Below are 19,156 nucleotides of genomic sequence, written 5' to 3' on the forward strand. Positions count from 1 at the left end.
ATCTTGAAGTGTGACTAATTTGGTTATTTTTTGACAGCACTAGTAATGGGTTAACAAAATTGTAGGATTGTATGTATGATGGGATGTAGGATCCTATGTAGGATTCAAGGAACAACAGTCATCTGGTACTCTCCTTGGTTCAAAAGATCCTTCAGTTATCACCAAAAGATGCCAAAACGATCATCTGTGATAAGATCAAGAAGCATCTAAATTTAGAGTATAATGAAATGGTGATCCACTCAACCAACGAGGCAACAAACGCCATAACAGAGCTACTGGTTCTGTAAGGTACATTTATGGCTCATCATAACAGAGTGCTTTTGAGAAACTAAAACTTTAAAACTAATATTCCTACTTTTATCAAAACGTCAGAGTATTTCACAATTAGAATTTTGAGTTTTAGTAGCAAACACTGAAATACTATTCTTTTCTTTTTGCTTTGATCCATTCAAGGTTCAAATTTAAAAAATGAACTGAAAGCAATGTTTTTGGAGGATCTTTCAGCCTTTTTAAATGTTCAGATTTGTAGTCAACAGACCGGCTCAGTTTGTGTTTCCTTCAAACAAATTCTCTCTAGAAATTAGTAGCAGCTCTCCCCACAACAGAGCAAAAGTAAAAAGCAGCAGCAGAAATGGTCTGTTTAGGTTACTTTAAGCAACTGATGACTTTGAATTTCTAAGTGTGTCATTTGATGCAACAGGGTTTGATCTTACTTCTGACAGAGCTGGTTAAAGAGAATTTTAGGGTTGATGGGGCCTTTTCCTGTCTCCTTCATGCTCTGAAGGAAGAGAAACATGGCTGCAGTCAAAGGCTCCGGGCTGGGCAGCGTAACCATGAGTGGATTCTGGAACAAAGGAGAATAAAAAAAAATAAAAATCAATGGGAAACAATTGACAAGAAATCAGCTCAAGGAATTTATTCTTATGTGAACAAATTTGGAGGAAAACCTGCTCTAAACTTGCTTCAACATGTGGAAACACCTTGTAAAAGTTTATCAACTTAAAAAATAATGAAATATTTTCATGATATTATAGAAATAAGTCAAAATTCCTTTACAATAAAAAAACATGTCTTTATATAAGAAAATAAGTGTGCCAGTGGGGTAAGAAAAAAGGGTCTTAAGAAGAAAATTTCTAGTCACTAGAACATTTTTTCTCAAACTAAAATTATTGAAAAGCTTTCTTGGTGAGACAGAAAATAAGACAATTCTTCTTGAAAAGTGTGTCTTTTTATTTTATTTATATTCCATTTTTGCAGTGATGGATAGCATAAATATCTAAAGTAAAATGTTTCTTTTATATTTGAGAATGTTTAATAACAAAAATGCATAAAAAGCTTAAAAATTATTTAATTTTGAATCCACTGGGTGATGAAATGGAGGAATACTGTACCAGGTTCATCTCCACAGGGGGACAAATCTTAATCTTGTGTCCTTTTTCCTTCACTTCCTGGATGAGGTCAATGAGCATGTGTGTCTGGGACAGATTCTGCCAAAAAAAAAAAAAAAGAAAATGTCCTTAAAACCGTTGTTCTTAATATTTAAGCTTTGAATCATTTGCAACATGACAAACACGTTAACCAAAAGTTTTTTTTTAGATTGTCAAAACAGAAGCACACATCTTAGCCGCTCAAAATGGGTCAATTCACATACCTGCATCAAAGACAACATCTGTTTCTGCCAGACACAGACAACTGTGATGAGCTCATTATTCTGAATGAGCTTTTGAAAATCAGCTGAGTTTCAAAAAATGAAGAGGATCCTTGGTGAACATTTGACCAGAAACAGTCATTGTCCCTTCATGATAGAGAAGCATCTTTCCCTTCCTTTTCAAGGGATATTTATTTAGTCACATCCTGGCGATAAAGACTGTTGCTATGGAAAACAACACAATGGAGCTGGCATTGTGAATGCAGACACAGCTCATCCTCTGACAATTATGTGTTTTCACCGAAAAGATTGCAATTTTCAAGGAGACAATACAAACAGACGGGGAGAGGGAGGGAACGGCATGTAAAGCGAATTTCAATCAACGAGGAAGACCCAGAGGGTGATTAACAAAATGGCGGAAAAAACAGCTTCATTGTTGGCGTGCCGGTTTGCAGTCACCATGACATGACCACAGACGCACCGAGGAGGCTGTACTGTCAACATGCTCTGCACCAACCGACGGCCACTCGAGCTCGTGCAGGTGAATGTGCTGAAGTCTGCGCCGCGCATAAAGCCTGGCGAAGCACACACTACAAATAACCTGCACGCACCCAGCCATTGAAAGCCCACATTCTGATTTACGAGAGGCTGGACTCATGAGAGGAGCCGCTTGATGAGTGTTTACTCAATCTGAGGGTGTACACATGTCTGCAGCCACATCAGAATGGGAGTCCTTGTGTTTGATTATTCACATCTCTGAAGATGAAGCTCAAACTTTCAAAGCACATCGTGTACACATGTACTTTTTATGATGTGATCCTGCCGGAGGCTGCTGAAGGACCAAGAGCATCGGGAGACATAACATGAATCAAAGATAAATTGAAAATGAGAATAAAAACAGTACATTTAGTTTTGGAGATTGTTGAGATCCACTCGCTTAAACCTCAGTTTCTGATGCAACATCAGATACATCCTCTGCCTAACATTTGGCTGAAACAACAGCTATACTATCAAAGTCTTCAAAGTACCAACCTGCATAACAGCATTGAAGAAGCAGGTGTTGCCAAGGTTCGTTATTCCTTTAACAGGGACCAAGGTGGTGTTAATGACGGGACTCTTTCCTCTGGACGGGTCGACGTAATCGGAGGATTCATCTCGAAGCTTAATGATCTTGGGTGATGCTGATTGACACAAAAAACACACAAAATGATTTCCTTACTTCAGAAAACAACAGCACAACCTCTGCATTCATTCAGAACTTTGATTTGCAAAAGCATTCCTGATTTGACTTTCTTTGAGGCTTCACTTTATGAGACTCAAAGCTCTGATGGGGGACAGGTCTGCACCTCTTCAAGAGGACACTTTGGAAAAGCAGAGCAGAAAGCTCTAGCCTCGATACCACTCTGGCGCTGGGAGCGGCGTGCCGGGACGGCAGCTGGAAGGAGAGCTGGGTCATTTGGGGAAGCAGATGACAGCTGTTGAAGTTTCTGCTGGTTAGTGAGGAGGGAGTGGGGGGCAGGAGAGACGGCTCCTCTGAGCCAGCTGTTACTCCTGATCACCAATGAAAACTAACCGTCTACACGAGCGAGGAAAATGAAGATCACAATCCCTCAAGATTTCTGTGTCAAAAACACCACTGTTCATCTGAGTATGTAGGTATTAAATAATCCAACAATTTGTGGTACAAACACAAATTTTGTGATGGATTTACCTTAGGATGTTCTCTTTCAGAAAAGCACACTTTTTTGTAAGTAATACATTGGAACTGTTGATGACATTAAATATTATGACCAAAAACTTTAAGTTCTAGTAATTTTTTCCTTCCCATTTAGACCTGTACAGGTTATTTATTAATTGTTTATTCCCAATGAAGACCTTCTCATTAGTCTCACTATTATTCTTTTTCATACTAAATGTATTCTAAATTCTTTCAATTAGAACAAATGACATCCATGTATGTTACCATTTGTTTACACAGATTATTTAAAGGAGATTTTGGTGTCATTCCTCATACAACGGGGGGAAAAAGTATTTAGTCAGCCACCAATTGTGCAAGTTCTTACATTTAAAAATATGAGTTATTTTCATCATAGGTAAACCTCAACGATGAGACAAAATGAGAAAAAAAATCCAGAAGAATCACATTGTGTGATTTTTAAAGAATTTCTTTGTAAATTATGGTGAAAATAAGTATTTGGTCAATAAGTAAAGTTCATGTTAAAGTGATGTTTTCTGTAAGTCTTCACAACGTTTTCACAAACTGTTGCTGGTATTTTGGCCCATGCAGATCTCCTCTAGAGCAGTGATGTTTTGGGGCTGTCGCTGGGCAACACAAATTTTCAATTCCCTGCAAAGATTTGCTATGGGGTTAAGATCTGAAGACTGGATAGACCACTACAGGACCTTGAAATGCTCCTTATGAAGTTCAGTTGCTACGGCTCAACTTCAAGACAACTCCACCTTCACCGACATCTGATAAAAAACATGACATGTGGTGAGAAGTGAAAACTTTGAAAGCAACTTCCTGAGTTTACTGAGTGACATATATTGGATTAACGGAAACTATGGTTTTGTTTGTTAGTTTTAAAGAAGTGATGAGGCAGATGCAATCCCTCAACGGGACTATGAAGGAGAGAGTAAATTTCTTCAAACTTTACCACTTTGCTTTATTATTTAACATAACCGTTATTAAATATGCTTTAAATGTTTAAAAACAGTTGAACATTTTAGATGCTTGAAAAATGGGTTATAAAGTAATAATAATTGATTTTTTATTGTACTAGAAAACACCTATGAAAGGTTTCTGCTATAAAAGGAAGTGAATTTCAGGAGGAAAAGGCCAGTTCTTTCAGGGATTTGCTGCCAGCACCTTCGGAGCAACTCGCACTACAGAAATCAAAGCCATACTGACAGATACAAAAGAGCTTTAGTCCATGAGCACTTTATTTTTATGAGACAGTCAAGAGATGACTTGCGGTGAAGTCACAAGACTGACCCGCATCTGCCTAAATCGAGCGAAATCATCTGAACCGTAAAGCTTGTGAAGAACCTGTTCATTTCATTCAGCAGTCCTCTCCCTGCTCTGCACGCCGTCTTTGGCCTTATTCAAAGAACCGCTACTTCAGCACAACACCTTCATTAAAAAGCTATTCAGCCAACAGCAATGGGGGCTCTCTGCTGCACACTGCCCTGTACGCTGCCTCCCTCAAGGCCAAGGGCAGTAAAACAAGTATCCTGCTCGCACAAGTCGGAATGTGAACGATTTGTCAGATTTGACTAAGAGGAGTCGAAAGGAGGCTCCTTTACCGACAGATTTGAGGGGAGCAGTAACCCATGCCACCGGAGCACTCACACATTCCATAGACTTTTTTTTCATCCACAAAATCTTTAAATCGCTTTCTATGGAAAATATGGAGTGCCGATAAGAAATGGTGCACAAATGTTTGGATCCTGGAGATTAGGGATCAAGACGGCAGAGGTGAGGGGGTGAGGTTCAGCTTTCAGCGGTGCTGAGGTGCTCCACCCAGTGGTGCCAAATGCATCTGGCCCTCTGAGCTGGCAACATCTGGAGGCCTATTTTTACATAGAAAATAATAAAAACCATGAGGGAGATCACACGGGTCAACACGTGAAAAACAAGCAGTGAGGCTGAGCACCTTCAGCTTCGAGTGTTCAACAGAACCCGAACGTAGGCGAGGGCGAGACGGAAATGGAGAAAATTCGGCTCTAGAAGTGAGTTTGTCTGCTTCTTGTGCTTATAAACTCAAACAGCTCCAGTTGAAGAGCTGAAGCTGGCACTTGAGAGGGAAGAAGAAACTAAGCAGGCGTAATGGGGATGCCGATGGATACACTCTGCATCTGGGACCGCCACCCAAGGTAAACAATGTTCAGGGAGCCATCTGGTTGGGACTGAAGGAAGGGCGGGGGCTGAGGAGGGCAGTGTGGGGGGAGCAGAGGGTGGAGGGGAGGGTTGCAATGAGCATAAGCATATGGAAACGCAGATTTTTTCTCTCCCTGCAGCAGTCATGAAGGCAAATGTCAGCATGCGCCGTGTCCACGCTTGACTGTGCTGCACTCGGCACCACCACCTGGCCCTCCTTGCTCAGCCACCGAGTGTGGGCAGCAGTGACACTGTGGAGCCCGTCCCCGGGGCAAAGGAAAGAACCGGGACGCTCTTCCACATGCATACAAGTGCACCAACACCTAACGCGCTCCCTGCTTTTTCTCACACAAGAGAGCAGTTTACCTTTGCAGAGAAAGTCACTGAAGTCTCAAAAGTATTCAGTCATCCAACAAGCAAAAATCAAAATAAATTAGTTTTTGTATGAATAAAACAGTTTTTTTAACACCATCTAATATTATTTTTTCCACAACAGAATTAACTCACTAAAAGCTAAAAAAAAGATTTAAAACAAACTTTCCCAAAAGGTTTGAAAACATGTTTTTAAAGTAGCTCACAGTTGGTTTGAAAAGCTGTCAGATTTATGGCCACTGGGCTTCATCCATGCACCCATGATAAGTTACAGTGAGGAAGACCAAGGCCAGCTCACTTCATGCAGAGCAGCCAGTCAAGAGGAAGGCCAGGCGACACCAAATGTCTTATTAATTTGCTAATTTGTTGTGACTGTGGGGCATGAAAAAGCTCGCTTTCTTGCCATCTGAGGCCAAGAGAACCCACAACATGTTACTTACAGACTCACAGAGACGGGCAAACAGATTCTGCTACCCACTATTTGCCCTACTTTTATGTGTGGTGGTAAGAAGGAGGCGATCACTCTTGATTACGTCTGTGAAGGCACCACCAGGGATGACAGTGACAACAGACCCGGGTACGCAAAGCAGAACCCTGAACCACTCCAACTATATTTGTATCTATTCTAAAAGCACTCCCAGTGCTCTTTTAATTATGATCATGCAGTTTTTGGCCAAAATTTGTACAAAAAATGTTATTTTTTTAAGATATAATTTCTGCAGAACAGCAGGAATTCATCTGAAATTCACATCTGGGTTGTTGGTGTGGAAGTAACCCTCAATGATATCCCAGCATTCCTTTGTTTACACTTTTTCCTGCTAACTTTACAGACTCTCACAACCCTAAGCTAACATCAGAATTGCAAAAAAATAGAGAGCAATACCAGAGCTCTCCATTAGTACAGTTTAGATCCTCAGATGAGGACAAGGAAGATGTTAATGGATCTATTTGTCTGCATCAGAATTAGAGCAAAGCAGTGAGCATGTGGCCCGCCCATCGCAGCTGCTGCGTCACATCAGCTTCTGATTCATCCCAATCTGAGTATAGAAACACTAATAAAGCCATTTTTAATCTTAAATTATTTTCTATATGTCCTCCATCATGAGAACATGTTACAAACACCAAAAACATGTTTTTTTTTAATCAAAGTGGATCTTTAAGAAAAGTCTTGCATGAATTTAACCTCACATTCTGATCTGATGTGTTTGTGTCTTCAAAGACAAACAGCCTTATAATTACTAATCATCTGTCATTGATTGAATTACACTAAATGAAACCATTTTATATAAATTAAATGGAATGCTAGATTAAAAAATAAAATACAGCTTTTTTCACTCTTAGAAAATAATATTTACAGCATTTACTTGTTTCACAGGTTTTAACTCCTACATTCATAGGATCAATGCAGTTTCCACCCAATTTGATGCAAATAAAGCTGACGCAGCTCTAATATGCTGACTCTCTACGTGATGCGTGCACTCAGGCAAAGACATAAAGGTCTAAATAATGAAAACATTCACAAAACAAAAGCAATTGTCAGTTTCTCAATGAGAAACAAGCACTGATATTTCCCTGCACAAACATTTTAATTTGCTCCACAAAAGACTCGCCAGCTGTTACAAGCTGGAGCCTGGATTTCTGAGGTCAACTTGCTTTTTACTGGGACTCTGCCACTTGAGCTGAAGGCCTTGATGGTGAGAGAGCACAGTTAATCGACTTTCTTTCTTTCCCGAGCTGTTGTTGTACAAAATTATTATAGAATCAGGGGTAAAAAAAAAAATAATAAAAAATCCTTGCAGAGTCTCTTTTGTGCTTGATGTCTATAGGGGAAAAAAAAACACAAGAGCAGCTTTGTGAAAAAAGAAAAAAACCTGGCCTTCACACTGAAATGCAATTTCACAAGCTCCTCAACAGGCAACAAGCATCTACTCTGCTGCAACAACGGCTGGCCGCCTCTTTACCCATTTTACTGGCCGGTGTGGAGCAACCGAGTGGCAGCAAAGGTGACAGGTAATTTAAAGAGAAAAAGATGTAGGTTATTTGAAGTTAGCCACTTCCCTTCTTCCCAACCTCACGGATAAAGAGACCCAGCTTCAGCCTACGAATGGAAGGAGGTAATTTATGTTTCGTGAAAACTTGTCTTAAAATGTGAAGATCTGGATGTAACAAGTGGGATTGTAGAAGCAAAATTATTTCTGACACGTTCACAGTCTGAGCCCATCAATGGAGGCACCTCCACACAGAACATCTGTCTGATGCAGACACTGATTCAGCAGACGCTCACCTACTTCACTCGTATAGTTGGGAAGCGGTCTAATTAGGTTTAAAGTGGTCATGTGACTTGAAAAAAAGTCAGCATGAACCATGAGAGTACTGATTTGAAGGACTTTTCTGCATAAAATAAAAACAATCTGCATTGGGAGTTGAATTTGAAAGTTCTGTGCTTTAAAACAAAAGGCTTTAAGTCAATATGGGAGGTTTAAACGGTTAAGTGAGCAGACTCAGGAGTGTTTGAAAGATGTTTTGAATCCTTCTTTTGGAGGCATTTTTGTGTGAGCGTGTCCTCAGAGAGTCAGAGCGCTCCAGCTACTGGGATCCAGTTGCTCTGACTTGTTGAGGACCCTGGCTCCCACTAGTGCAGCACACAGGCCCAGAGGTGGTGAGACACACAGCGGCTCAACGGAGCAAACAAGGGACGGAAACAGATAGCAAGGGTAAGACAAAGAACGCCGGCGCAGAGGACGGATCCCACGCAGCTGCTCTCATTCTTCAGGGAACCCAGGCGGGAAGCCTCTCAAGCGCTTAATTCCTCTAATGTGTGCAGTCATCCGATGTGCAAGGTGGGGGCGAGGGCGGGGGGAATGCAAGAGTATCAGTCCTGCAACTCTGCAGCCATCATAGAGAAGGGGGACCAGCTTGACTGGGCGGCTGGCCTCTGGCCACTGGGCACCGGGCAGTGGGCTACATGGAGACAGCCAGTGAGACCATGAGGGGTGATACCCACCACTCTGCAGAGCGGCAGTCTGTTAGGAGACCCTTCAAAATGCCGGCAAAGCACGGCAGGCGAGAACAGAAGGTACGTATGTGTGTCAGTGTAGCGAGAATTAGGAGGGGTGATACTTTTATGGTTGAGTGACTGGGCAATGAGGGCTCAGGTGGCCTGACTGAGGTGAAAGGACATGCGGAAAAACTGAGCCTGGATGTGCAACACAAGTAGCCAAAAACTACAGTCGATAAACTTGTTAAATTCAACTTCTAAAATGTCATAATGTAAGATTAATAAAATGTTCCTTTTCTTTTACTTCAATCGAACCTAAAGAGTAGATTGATGTACAAATCCACCAGGGGGAGCAGGTGTAGTACATCCAACTTATGGAATTTATGATTTATTCTTTTTTAATCAGGCAGGTCAATGTAAATCAATAACATTTTGCTGTCCTGTCATAGGCCTATACAGTATATTAACAAATAAAAGTACAGTTTCCTGCAAACCCCACTCTGTTGTTCAGTGTTTCTAACCTGCAGGGAACTTACCTGTCGTTGCTTTGGCACTCTGCTTTTGTAAAAAGTCGAGTGTCTGAGCCAGAGCCTTCTTATTGCAGTGAGTGGAGAGCTCCTCGTTGCATTCAAAACACCTGTTACAGTCAGAGAGTCACATGTCACTTTCCTTCATCGTTTTTAGAATAATAAATGTCACCATTAGTTATCCAACGATCTAAAATAAGGTTATCTCTATGTGCAAAGACTGGAGCTTCAGGGGCCATCTACAGGTTCTGTCATCTTTTTTTTCCATGTTAGCTCACAAGCAGGCAGAATGCCAACACATCGCTGTGAAACTACACAACAGTGTCATCAGGACAGAACAAACATCCAGAGTTTCTCACCAGGCCTTCCATGTGCTCAGGCTGATGGTGATGCAGTGCGACTCCAGGTGGAAAGCCTGGTGATGCTTGACGGCGTGCAGGATCCCCGACTGGTTACAGCCCTGGAAAACCGTTAAGTTAAAGTTAAAAAAGGGAGCTATTTGGTTTTGATATCTAAGCTTACAGTCTTTAGTTCAAAGCTAAATGAGGGAACATAAACAGACATTGGGGCTTTTGAAAACGCATAACTTCTGTTTAGTAGTTCCTCTCCTGAAGAGCACCACATTACATGAACATAATCAGTACATAATAAGGTCTACAGGTCTTCATGTCTGGAAAGGAGAAGTGGGAAGAATACAATTCTAATATTGTTTCACATCCAAAAAGAAAAAGGAAAAAAAAGAAACAATCCTAGCAGTTCTGCCACCAGAAACCACAAATCGCACATAAAATAATCCTCGAATTTCTTCTTGACAAATATATTTTTAAATCAAAGTTTATTGTGCAATTCTTCATAATTTTCTGTGAGGCATTCTAAATCGACAAAAGAAAAACAAGTTTGCTTTAAAGCAGCTTGAGACTTCAATTCATGTTTCCTCTTGTGACTGTGGGACTTGATCAGACACTCGTAACATAAGACATTGATCTAGCTGAGTTTTGGCTTCAAAATTAGTTTTTCACCCAGATTTAAATTTAAAGTGCATTTGTTACTGTCCAAAACTGAGAATTCAGTTTTCTACATAGAAATAAGACAGCACACAGCAGCAACACAGGGTCATTTATTGAACTAAAGATAAACAGCGGCCTCTTTGATTCTTCAGCTTTATCTACATTCTGTTTACACTTGTGTTTGTAAAATCACAGCAAAATGAACACTCTTTGTTTCATATCAGAGTGGAGACAGAGTTTCCAAACCAATGTTCAAACTTTCAGAAACAAATCTAACTTTTTTTCACTCCATTTTTTGGGGGGAAGTTCTTCTTTTGTCATCCGTGTATTCATCACAGAAAGTTGCTGTTTTATTTCCTGTGTGCAAGCAAGTAGTTTACTCTTATGGTTCACTGTGCAAAAAATGAGAAGTGTTCCTCGTCTTTTGATCAAATGTAATACCCGTACATTTAGAGAATCTGTAGTAACGCCCAACAACCAGAAACAATCTTTACTGTCTTAAAACACTCTATATCTCAAGGGTTTTACTTTCTTTTCCTCTCTTCTCATTCCATTTGAGAAAAGCTACCTCTGTGAAATGTAACATAATTGAACGTTTCATGAAAACTTACAAAATAAATAATAAAAAAACACTCTATATCAATCAGTTAAATGCTTTAATTTCCATTTTAGAAAATGACTAATTTCTCAACTTCTGTTCCTTATACTAGATTAAGCAAAGACGATCTACTTTAATACTTCTTAAACCAATCCACATTTTCTAAAGTTGTCTTGTTCTCCACTGCCCTGCAGACCATATCATCATTTACAAATGCATTCATCTCAACGTTCCTCTATACCTAGAACAATTTTTAGTGCCATTCAGTTCACAGCATTACCTACGTCACACTTATGACACCTTTTTCATGTCCCAAAATTTGACAGTAAAAATTGATTGTGTATGCATATTGGTTATATACTTTACTGGTATAAAATGTTTGTTTTTTTTACTGTCTGTTTCTCTTGATTTGTTTGTAACTTATTTCTACTTTGTCAGCTTTACTTTTGTTATAAACCGAACAGATGAAACTCCTCAAAAAGCGAGAAGCAGCATCTCAAGGGGCTAATCCTACCATTGCTTTCAAATACACTTGTGCTTCCCTTATTCAGACCACTAACTGTGATATTTCTGCACCAACAAGCTGCACTTTTCACCATAGACTAAATGTAAACCTTTTAATACACGTTAGAAGTCCTAATCTCCATAAAAATGTCCGCTCTGTTCCAGCTCAGTGGCCTTGTGGTAGAGTGTCTGCCCTGAGATTGGAAGGTCGTGGGTTCAAATCCCGGTCGAGTCATACCAAAGACTCTAAAAATGGGACCCAGTGCCTCCCTGCTTGGCACTCAGCACTAAGGAGTTGGACTAGTGGGTTAAACCACCAAATGGTTCCCGAGCGCGGCTGTGTCTGCAGCTCACCGCTCCCCCAGGGGATGGGTCAAATGCGGAGAACTAATTTCACACACCTAGGTGCGTGACAAATAGTGGGACTTTAACTTTTTGACTCTGTTCCTGAATGCAGACAGGCATTCTCTGGATGCATGGATCTGTGCACATCCAGGTAACGGGACTCCCTCATCCACATCACCTCTTAGTACACAAAAACATATTCAGCTTATTCTTGGTTTTTCTTAAAATATAGCCCATTCTTTTTTTAGCTCTCATCACACTACAGAAAAAATATTACTCCTGTTTTAGGTTTTAACAGTCATAAAGACACTGATGTTTTTAACATGACTAAGACTGAGGTAAAGAGGATAAAGAAAAGCAATTGGGAGTCTGAAGCCTTGCAGGGATATTTACCATTCAGCTACAGTTTGACGCCAAGTATAAATTGAGTGGGAAAATTTGTATATCTTTACAAAAGAGTGAGGCGAATAAACAATAGAAAAACATTTTGAAGACCTGATGTGTTAACCTCAAACCAGAGAAAACAGACTCCCCTGGTTATCATCCAAAGAAGTTAATTCCTTTAAATATAAAACTATCTTTAAACCCAAATAAAAAACTTAATTATTGGTTTACTGCCTGTCCAGTGAGTCAGTTACGTATCAAACTAATTTGATACATTAAAGACAAAAGCTTTTTGAAATATTACCTGGAAACCACATTTCAGGCACACTAGGATGTCGTGGGGTGCCGCCGGCTCCCCATCAATCATGGTCCTTTCCTTCAGGCAGTCTGAACACACCGGCCACATGCCCGACAGGACCGACTTCTTCACAGAGCCCAGGTCCACGGCTTTGTTTACATGCTGGCATGTCAGTCCTAAAAAACAGTAGCACTTGTCTGTGGATTTTTCTAAGGGTTTATAGACTGTTAGGACTTTAGGACATATAAGATGTATAAATTAAAAAGTTATAAAACTTTAAGTCATAAATATATTTATTTTTACTTATAGTTTCAGTAAAAAAAACAAAATTCACTCCTCATAAATGTGTAGATATTATGGAAGGTAACGATGTGTTTGTAGTCATAAAAGCTATTTGAAGTGATTCATATCAGCACATAGAGAAATAAACTTTTAATCTAAAGGTAATAAAACAACAAATCATGTTTTACAAATGTCTGTCATTTCTCCACATACCACTGACTTCATCCGATGACTCTTCATCTCTGGGTTTCCGCGGTTTGTTGGTCCGCTTAGTCATCTCAACAGCTTTCAAAGAAAAGGGGTCCTTTAGCCGCATCTGGAGGTCTGAACATAAAGGATGCACAAATAAGAACAGAATGAACAATAACATAACTATTTAAACAACAGTTTCACAATAGCTTCTCTTCAACAAATCCAGTTGTGTTTTAGTCTACAGACCAAAGAGTCTTTTTTGCCAAGAACAAAAGAAGCAACACAAACAATGACTGCACCCACAACAAAAAGTCAAAATATTCTGGAAAGACTGACAAGAACTGACAGTCTCCTAATATCTTGTTATTTATTTAGCCAGTTCCCCTTTTTTTGGTTTCATTTGATCCCAGATGTTTATAGCTTCAGACCTAAAAGGGTTTTGTTTTAAAACACTGAAATCCACAGGAATGCATTTTAACCTAGATAAAATGTTCCAGTTTTGTCAAAAAGTATTTAACATAAAAAGAAGATAGACTTATATACAACCGACATTGCTAATCAGGTGAATAAGAAAGGCCTTTACTATGAAGGCTTCTGTTTAAGGTCGCTATAATCAGTTTACATGATTTACAAAAGCAAGTTAGAATGTTAGGATGAAAAAACGTCAATCTGAGCTTACCTCTTCCAGTTAACTTCTATACTCTGTGTTAGCTGAGAGATGTCAACTCTTCCTGCCTAGCAGACAAGCTAGCCACATTAGCTTTACCAAATAACCACAATTAGTGTCATACAACACGTTGAAATATCACCTCCTTTGGAAGTACGCGGTAATAATAATAATAATAAAAAAACAGACAACTTGGATCGCAGTAGTTTCTTTGCTGTTCTTTAGTATTTCATTTAGTTCAGAATAAAAGTCGGCAAGCTGCTAGTAGCATTAGCTAACAACATAGTTTAACATGTGACGCACTACGGCAACTCCACTTGGTCGAATGCGGCGTTCACGAACCGCTGCAAATTCCTATTTTACTTAGTTTTATTTTAAAATATGGAAATAAAACTTGAATAATTTTTGACATAAATATCAGATTTACGCTGCAATACATTTGAACTGTCAATTTTTGCTATAAGCCAACAGTGAAATTTTTACTCTTCCTAAATATTATAAGCGATGTTCAGACGCAGATATCGTCGATATTAGACTTACTGGGGGATTTTTAATAAGTATGTAATTGGAGTTTTTTTTTTTTAAATCCATACAATTCTGTTTATTTTATATGTGTTCATGGCCATTCGAATACTTTAAAACTGCATGATAGTTTTTTTTAATGGCACATATTTTGCACATATTTTTGTGAACAATTTTTCCCCTCTAGAGGATCCGTAGTTACACGCAAGCGCAGTTGAAGTCTTGTCTGTCTTGACCATTGGGCGACACATCGCAGAAGTTATCCAGATTGTTTTGTTGCAGCCACATTTTAAGCTTTTTTGACTGGTTTTAATCCCCAAGGGACTGAAAACAAAGGGTCTGCGTTCACATTTATCAGCAACACATGGCGTTCAGAGGATGTTGGAGGTTTGTTGGGATTGTCCCCCGACTTTTGTGGAATACTTCTACCCCGTGCAGAGCCTCTGTCCCGGTAGGACGAAGCTGTGTGTCCGTCTTTGACAACAGCCGCCAAGGTCTCAGGACTGACATCTGTTTAAAGTGACTCTGTGTGTGTTTGAATTAGAAATATACTTTTGTTTTGATTTCAGGCTCTGCCTTGCATTTCCGCGGGTACAGTTCAGAGCCACTGAGCACTGAGGTGAGTTACGAGCAGCTCAAACAGCGGCTGAATGACGGGAAAGTGGTGGTCATAGACGTCCGGGAGCCGTGGGAGCTCAGAGAGTACGGCTTTATCCCAGGCTCCGTGAACGTCCCCCGTAAGTGTCACTCTGGAACACAAAAATGCACCTTTATGTAATGAAACAACAAGTTACATCCCTCAAAACAACATAACAGCACAGCTCCGCAGGACAGAAATAAACTCAAATTACCAATACATTTATTTGGAAACATTCAAAAAAAAAATTGTAAACCGTGTAAAACTAAGATAATAGCTTGCTTCCTTGTATGCAAGTTAGCTACATTTTCATTTAAACACTTTCAAAAGAACAAACCGACCTCTGGAAAGGATGGATTCATTCATTTAAAACATTTTAAGAACTATACTATTTCCATTTAACTTTGCTAACACACCTTCAGAAACCCAGAGTGTCCTAAAAGCAAAATAAACAAATTAGCTTGAATTGAGCTAACATTGTTGATGTGGACTTATATATATATATATGTGTGTGTGTGTGTGTGGGGGTGGGGGTGTAATCTCTTCTATTCTGACTTGAAAGTAAAGTTATCATACTTTATGACCATAACTACAATATCACGCATTTAAAATAAAATAGAATGCTTTATTGTCACCATAGAAGGACCACAATGAAATTTAATTATGTTACGATGCATTAAAGATCATGAGAATAACAGCAACACAACATCAGTGTTTGAAATGCCTCATTTAAAAGTCTGATGGATTATGGGTAATAACTGTTTAGAAGGTTGTTGCTTCTGGCTTGGTGGGAAACCGATAACCTTTTCAGACACCCTCTGCTGGGCCCTCGGTCTGCAGCCAAGCGAGCAGGAAACTAAGCACTCGCATCCACATTGGCTCTATGATGCTAGAAGGATATAATTCATATTTTTAAATAAGAAAAAAGGATTCTTTTTTGTTTCTGTTCCATCCAGGGTGTCACCGACCCATCAAAGTTATAGTTTGAGCTGTTAAAGTGGTTTTTGCCGTCCCCGATTCCACCTCTATCCCACAGTTACAAACAGTGTTGATTATAGACTCTGGTCATCAGGAGACACAGCAAGTGAGTGACATACTTGAAACCTTTGACCTGTCTTTGTTTCATTGCACCAGTGGGTCAAGTAAACACCGCCTTCCAGCTGAGTCCAGAAGACTTCAGAGAAAAGTTTGGTGCTGAAATGCCTCACCGGACAGACAACATCGTGTTCTTGTGCCTGGCGGGGATCCGGAGCAAGGCCGCTGTCGATACAGCCGCCTCGCTGGGATATAAAGAGTGAGACAAATTATATATCATTTATTGCAAAACTTTAATCCTACTTTTGAGGAGGATTGTTAAGTGCAAATATATTTGAGTTTATTCATCTAAATAACTAACAACTAGATAAAATCTACTATTTAAAGCTATAAGTTGAAGTTTACTTCTATAATACTAAAAGGATGTTTTAAAATCTACTCTTGGTCTCTTTTCCAGCGCTCAGCATTACCCAGATGGATGGCAAGGCTGGGCCAAATGTGAAGAGCTGAAGTGACCCTCTGATTCTGGAAACAGATGTGTTCAGACATGAAAATCAACAGCAAAAACTGAGGCGTCTTCCCCTCCAAAAGCAGCAGCTGCACAGGTCTTAGCAGCTTCTTTAAGCCTCTGCTACATTATTGGAGGGAACCGCCGGCCTTCCTGTCCGTGTAACTGCTGATGATGAAGGCGCAGGACACTGCTTAGCTTATCAATAAGCTGTTCACCTTCAGGGCTACTGTTTTTTTACACTCCCCAAAGAAGTAGGCGGCTCTTTTTTCCACATCAGGGAAACTTCTAGGAATCGTTATATTCTGAAGTGCATGTAAAGAAATGTTACATAAATAACAGATTTTTATTTTTCTTGATTTTAGTTTGATCCTTGTTCTGGAGGCTTTTTTTAAACATTTTATTAGAAAAGTTATAAAAGTTAGAAAAGCCTAAAACACGTATTAACCCCCCCATCCCCCCGAAAAATACATAATTATTAAGAAATAACTATAAATTACTTTGTTTCCAGGAATCCCTGAACCAGCAGTGTTCTGCTGGTTTGTCCAACATCCACACTCTACCTGCAGCTGATCACCTGAGTCAGGTGTTTTCTGGCCAAAAGAACCAACAGGGGGAGTGTTAGTTAGAACTCAAACAGAACACCAGAACTTTAAAGGGGCCATACCATGATTTTCTTAAGTCATGCCCCCAAGTCCCACCCCTCTGACTGAATTTTCAAATTTCAGCAGTGGGTGGAGTCAGCCTCCAACTTCCTGGTTTGGTTACCCTTTAAGGGCTACAGATTGATTCCTCCGATTAAAGGCCAATATGACTGCTTTGCATAGTATTTGGAGCAAAACAAAGCTTATAGTTTGCACATTCCATAGCAGATTATTTAAAATGAAGCACTTTTTCTAAATTGTTTTGTAAGCATTTTATTAATAGGCTTCAAAAAGCCCAGATTTAATTAACATGGAAGCTTGCAGCCATAACAAAGTTGAAAATCACTACTACGCACTACTATCTCATCTGAACACTCAGATCCGTTCTTGGCATCTGTGAAAGATTTCTGCTTCCCCTCTTATACGTTGGGATTCAACTGGCAGCCTTACAAATGTTTTTTTAGTTTAGTTGGTTTTTACGTTATTTAAGTTTAAGCTTTAGTATGAAAGGGGTTAAATAAAACTGCAAAAAAATGCAATATTACTTGAAGTGACTTGAAAACTGTTTATCAGCTGAAATGTAAATCCTTTAACCATTTAACACCAGTGACGCTTAAACACAAAATCTTGAATATACCGTACATTTACTACTGTTAACACGGTAATTCCAGCAGATTTTGAAGGAGAAAAGCGGCTCGCGCCACTTTTCTCCTTCAAAATCTACTGGAATTATCGTGTTAACAATTAAAAAATTACAGTAAATCAAAAAATATTACACTGGAGCTCTATATACTGAGGGATTGTCAGAGTGGAGAAAGTGCATGAAGGTTTTTCAGATGTAGTTTTTAAGAAATAACTGTAAATAGAGAACATTTGCTGCTAAAACAATTTCAAAATAAAACTTTTGACCCATAAAACTGTTGTTTCTTCATTTGTACTGGTTGAAGGCGTTGATGCGTCCAGCAGAAATGACCTCAGAGGCCGTTCATTTGGTGAATACGTGGGATCAGAATAGACAGAGGGATGGTTGGTGAGCTGACAGGCGCGGGATGATCTACTGTGTTGAAGGGCCGTGTCTAATGGCCACTGAGTCTCACTCTGAATTTGCCACTGACCCTCAAAGGAATATTAACAGGTTGCTTCATCAGCGGTCAGAGCGTTTGTTTTCAGCAGAGAAGAATGCCTCCACTGCTCAGCTGCAAACTTTACTTTTTATTTCAACCGGCGCTTTACAGCCTCGGCTGAAAGTCCAAACCGAATCAACCCTGTCGGTTTACTCCAAATTCTTATCAGCATTTATCTCGACATTTCAAAGCAGTCTGCTGATTCTGAGTCATGGTCAGTGGAAGGACACTGACCCCATCGTGACTTTCCGAGCAAATGACCCCCATAAACATGCTGATGCTATTTCTGCTCACTCTGAGCCGTTGTCCTTGCTAAAGCTTAACAGAATAGAGTAGATGATCTTTATTTCTATTGCACTTTCCCCTGAAAAAAATCACAAAGTGCTTTACAAAAGGAACATAAAATCAAATCACAGAGAAGTAATAAAATTCAGAATGAAGAGTAAAATCAAATAAAAGCTCTCATGATCTGACATTTAAAACACTCAACGGAGTCAATCTGATGCAAAAACAGTGGTAGGGAGTTCATAGATCTCCTCTAGTCTTAAAGTGGGTTTTTGGAATGCTTTAAAAGATTTTGGTTAGACAACTTCAAGGATCGGGCTGAAGAGTACGGGGTTAAAAGGTCAGAGATGTACGTTGGGGCTTGACCGACACACATCTGCACTGATATTTTGCAGCAAACACTGCTACATACTTTATATTGATTTGAATCAAACATTTATAAAGAATAAATTAAACTAAACAAGTACAAGGCTTTTCTTTGTTGTAAGAATTTGTAACAGAAAACATATTTAAAGTAGGCTAATCTGCTCCATTGCTGCAGAAAGCCTTTATCGCTTTAATATATTGACGCAACTTTACCTGCAAGTCATGTTAGATAGGATTATCATGAAAAAACACCAGCAATCTTTATAAATAAAATAAATATATAATCTAAGGAACATATTTTTAATTTTCTCGCCACCCAAGATGAAAGAAGTA

General features: G+C 39.5%; 2 protein-coding genes across 3 annotated transcripts in view; one reads left to right on the forward strand and one right to left on the reverse strand.

Moving 5' to 3' along the window:
* The window catches only part of usp45 (ubiquitin specific peptidase 45), a 32,992-nt gene extending 18,921 nt beyond the window's left edge, over positions 1-14,071 (reverse strand). The window contains exons 1-8 of the mRNA XM_024268124.2: positions 13,715-14,071; positions 13,057-13,167; positions 12,568-12,737; positions 9,785-9,885; positions 9,435-9,535; positions 2,681-2,829; positions 1,392-1,487; positions 714-844 (exon numbers count right to left, since the gene is read on the reverse strand). Coding sequence (XP_024123892.1) covers positions 714-844; positions 1,392-1,487; positions 2,681-2,829; positions 9,435-9,535; positions 9,785-9,885; positions 12,568-12,737; positions 13,057-13,159 — 851 coding nt within the window. The 5' untranslated portion in view covers positions 13,160-13,167; positions 13,715-14,071. The remainder of the gene's footprint in view (positions 1-713; positions 845-1,391; positions 1,488-2,680; positions 2,830-9,434; positions 9,536-9,784; positions 9,886-12,567; positions 12,738-13,056; positions 13,168-13,714) is intronic.
* A 124-nt stretch (positions 14,072-14,195) lies between these two features.
* Positions 14,196-17,965, forward strand: tstd3 (thiosulfate sulfurtransferase like domain containing 3). Of its 2 annotated transcripts, none has more exons than XM_024268402.2 (4): positions 14,196-14,675; positions 14,794-14,961; positions 15,996-16,155; positions 16,354-17,965. In XM_024268402.2, the coding sequence occupies exons 1-4, from the start codon at positions 14,603-14,605 to the stop codon at positions 16,409-16,411; spliced, it is 459 nt and encodes a 152-aa protein (XP_024124170.1). In that variant the 5' UTR covers positions 14,196-14,602; the 3' UTR covers positions 16,412-17,965. The 2 variants fall into 2 exon arrangements, with proteins under 2 accessions (XP_024124170.1, XP_024124169.1); XM_024268401.2 differs by having other exon boundaries at positions 14,208-14,718.
* Positions 17,966-19,156: the final 1,191 nt, after the last annotated feature.

Source organism: Oryzias melastigma, linkage group LG16 (genome assembly GCF_002922805.2).
Source record: "Oryzias melastigma strain HK-1 linkage group LG16, ASM292280v2, whole genome shotgun sequence".
Taxonomy (NCBI): Eukaryota; Metazoa; Chordata; class Actinopteri; order Beloniformes; family Adrianichthyidae; genus Oryzias; species Oryzias melastigma.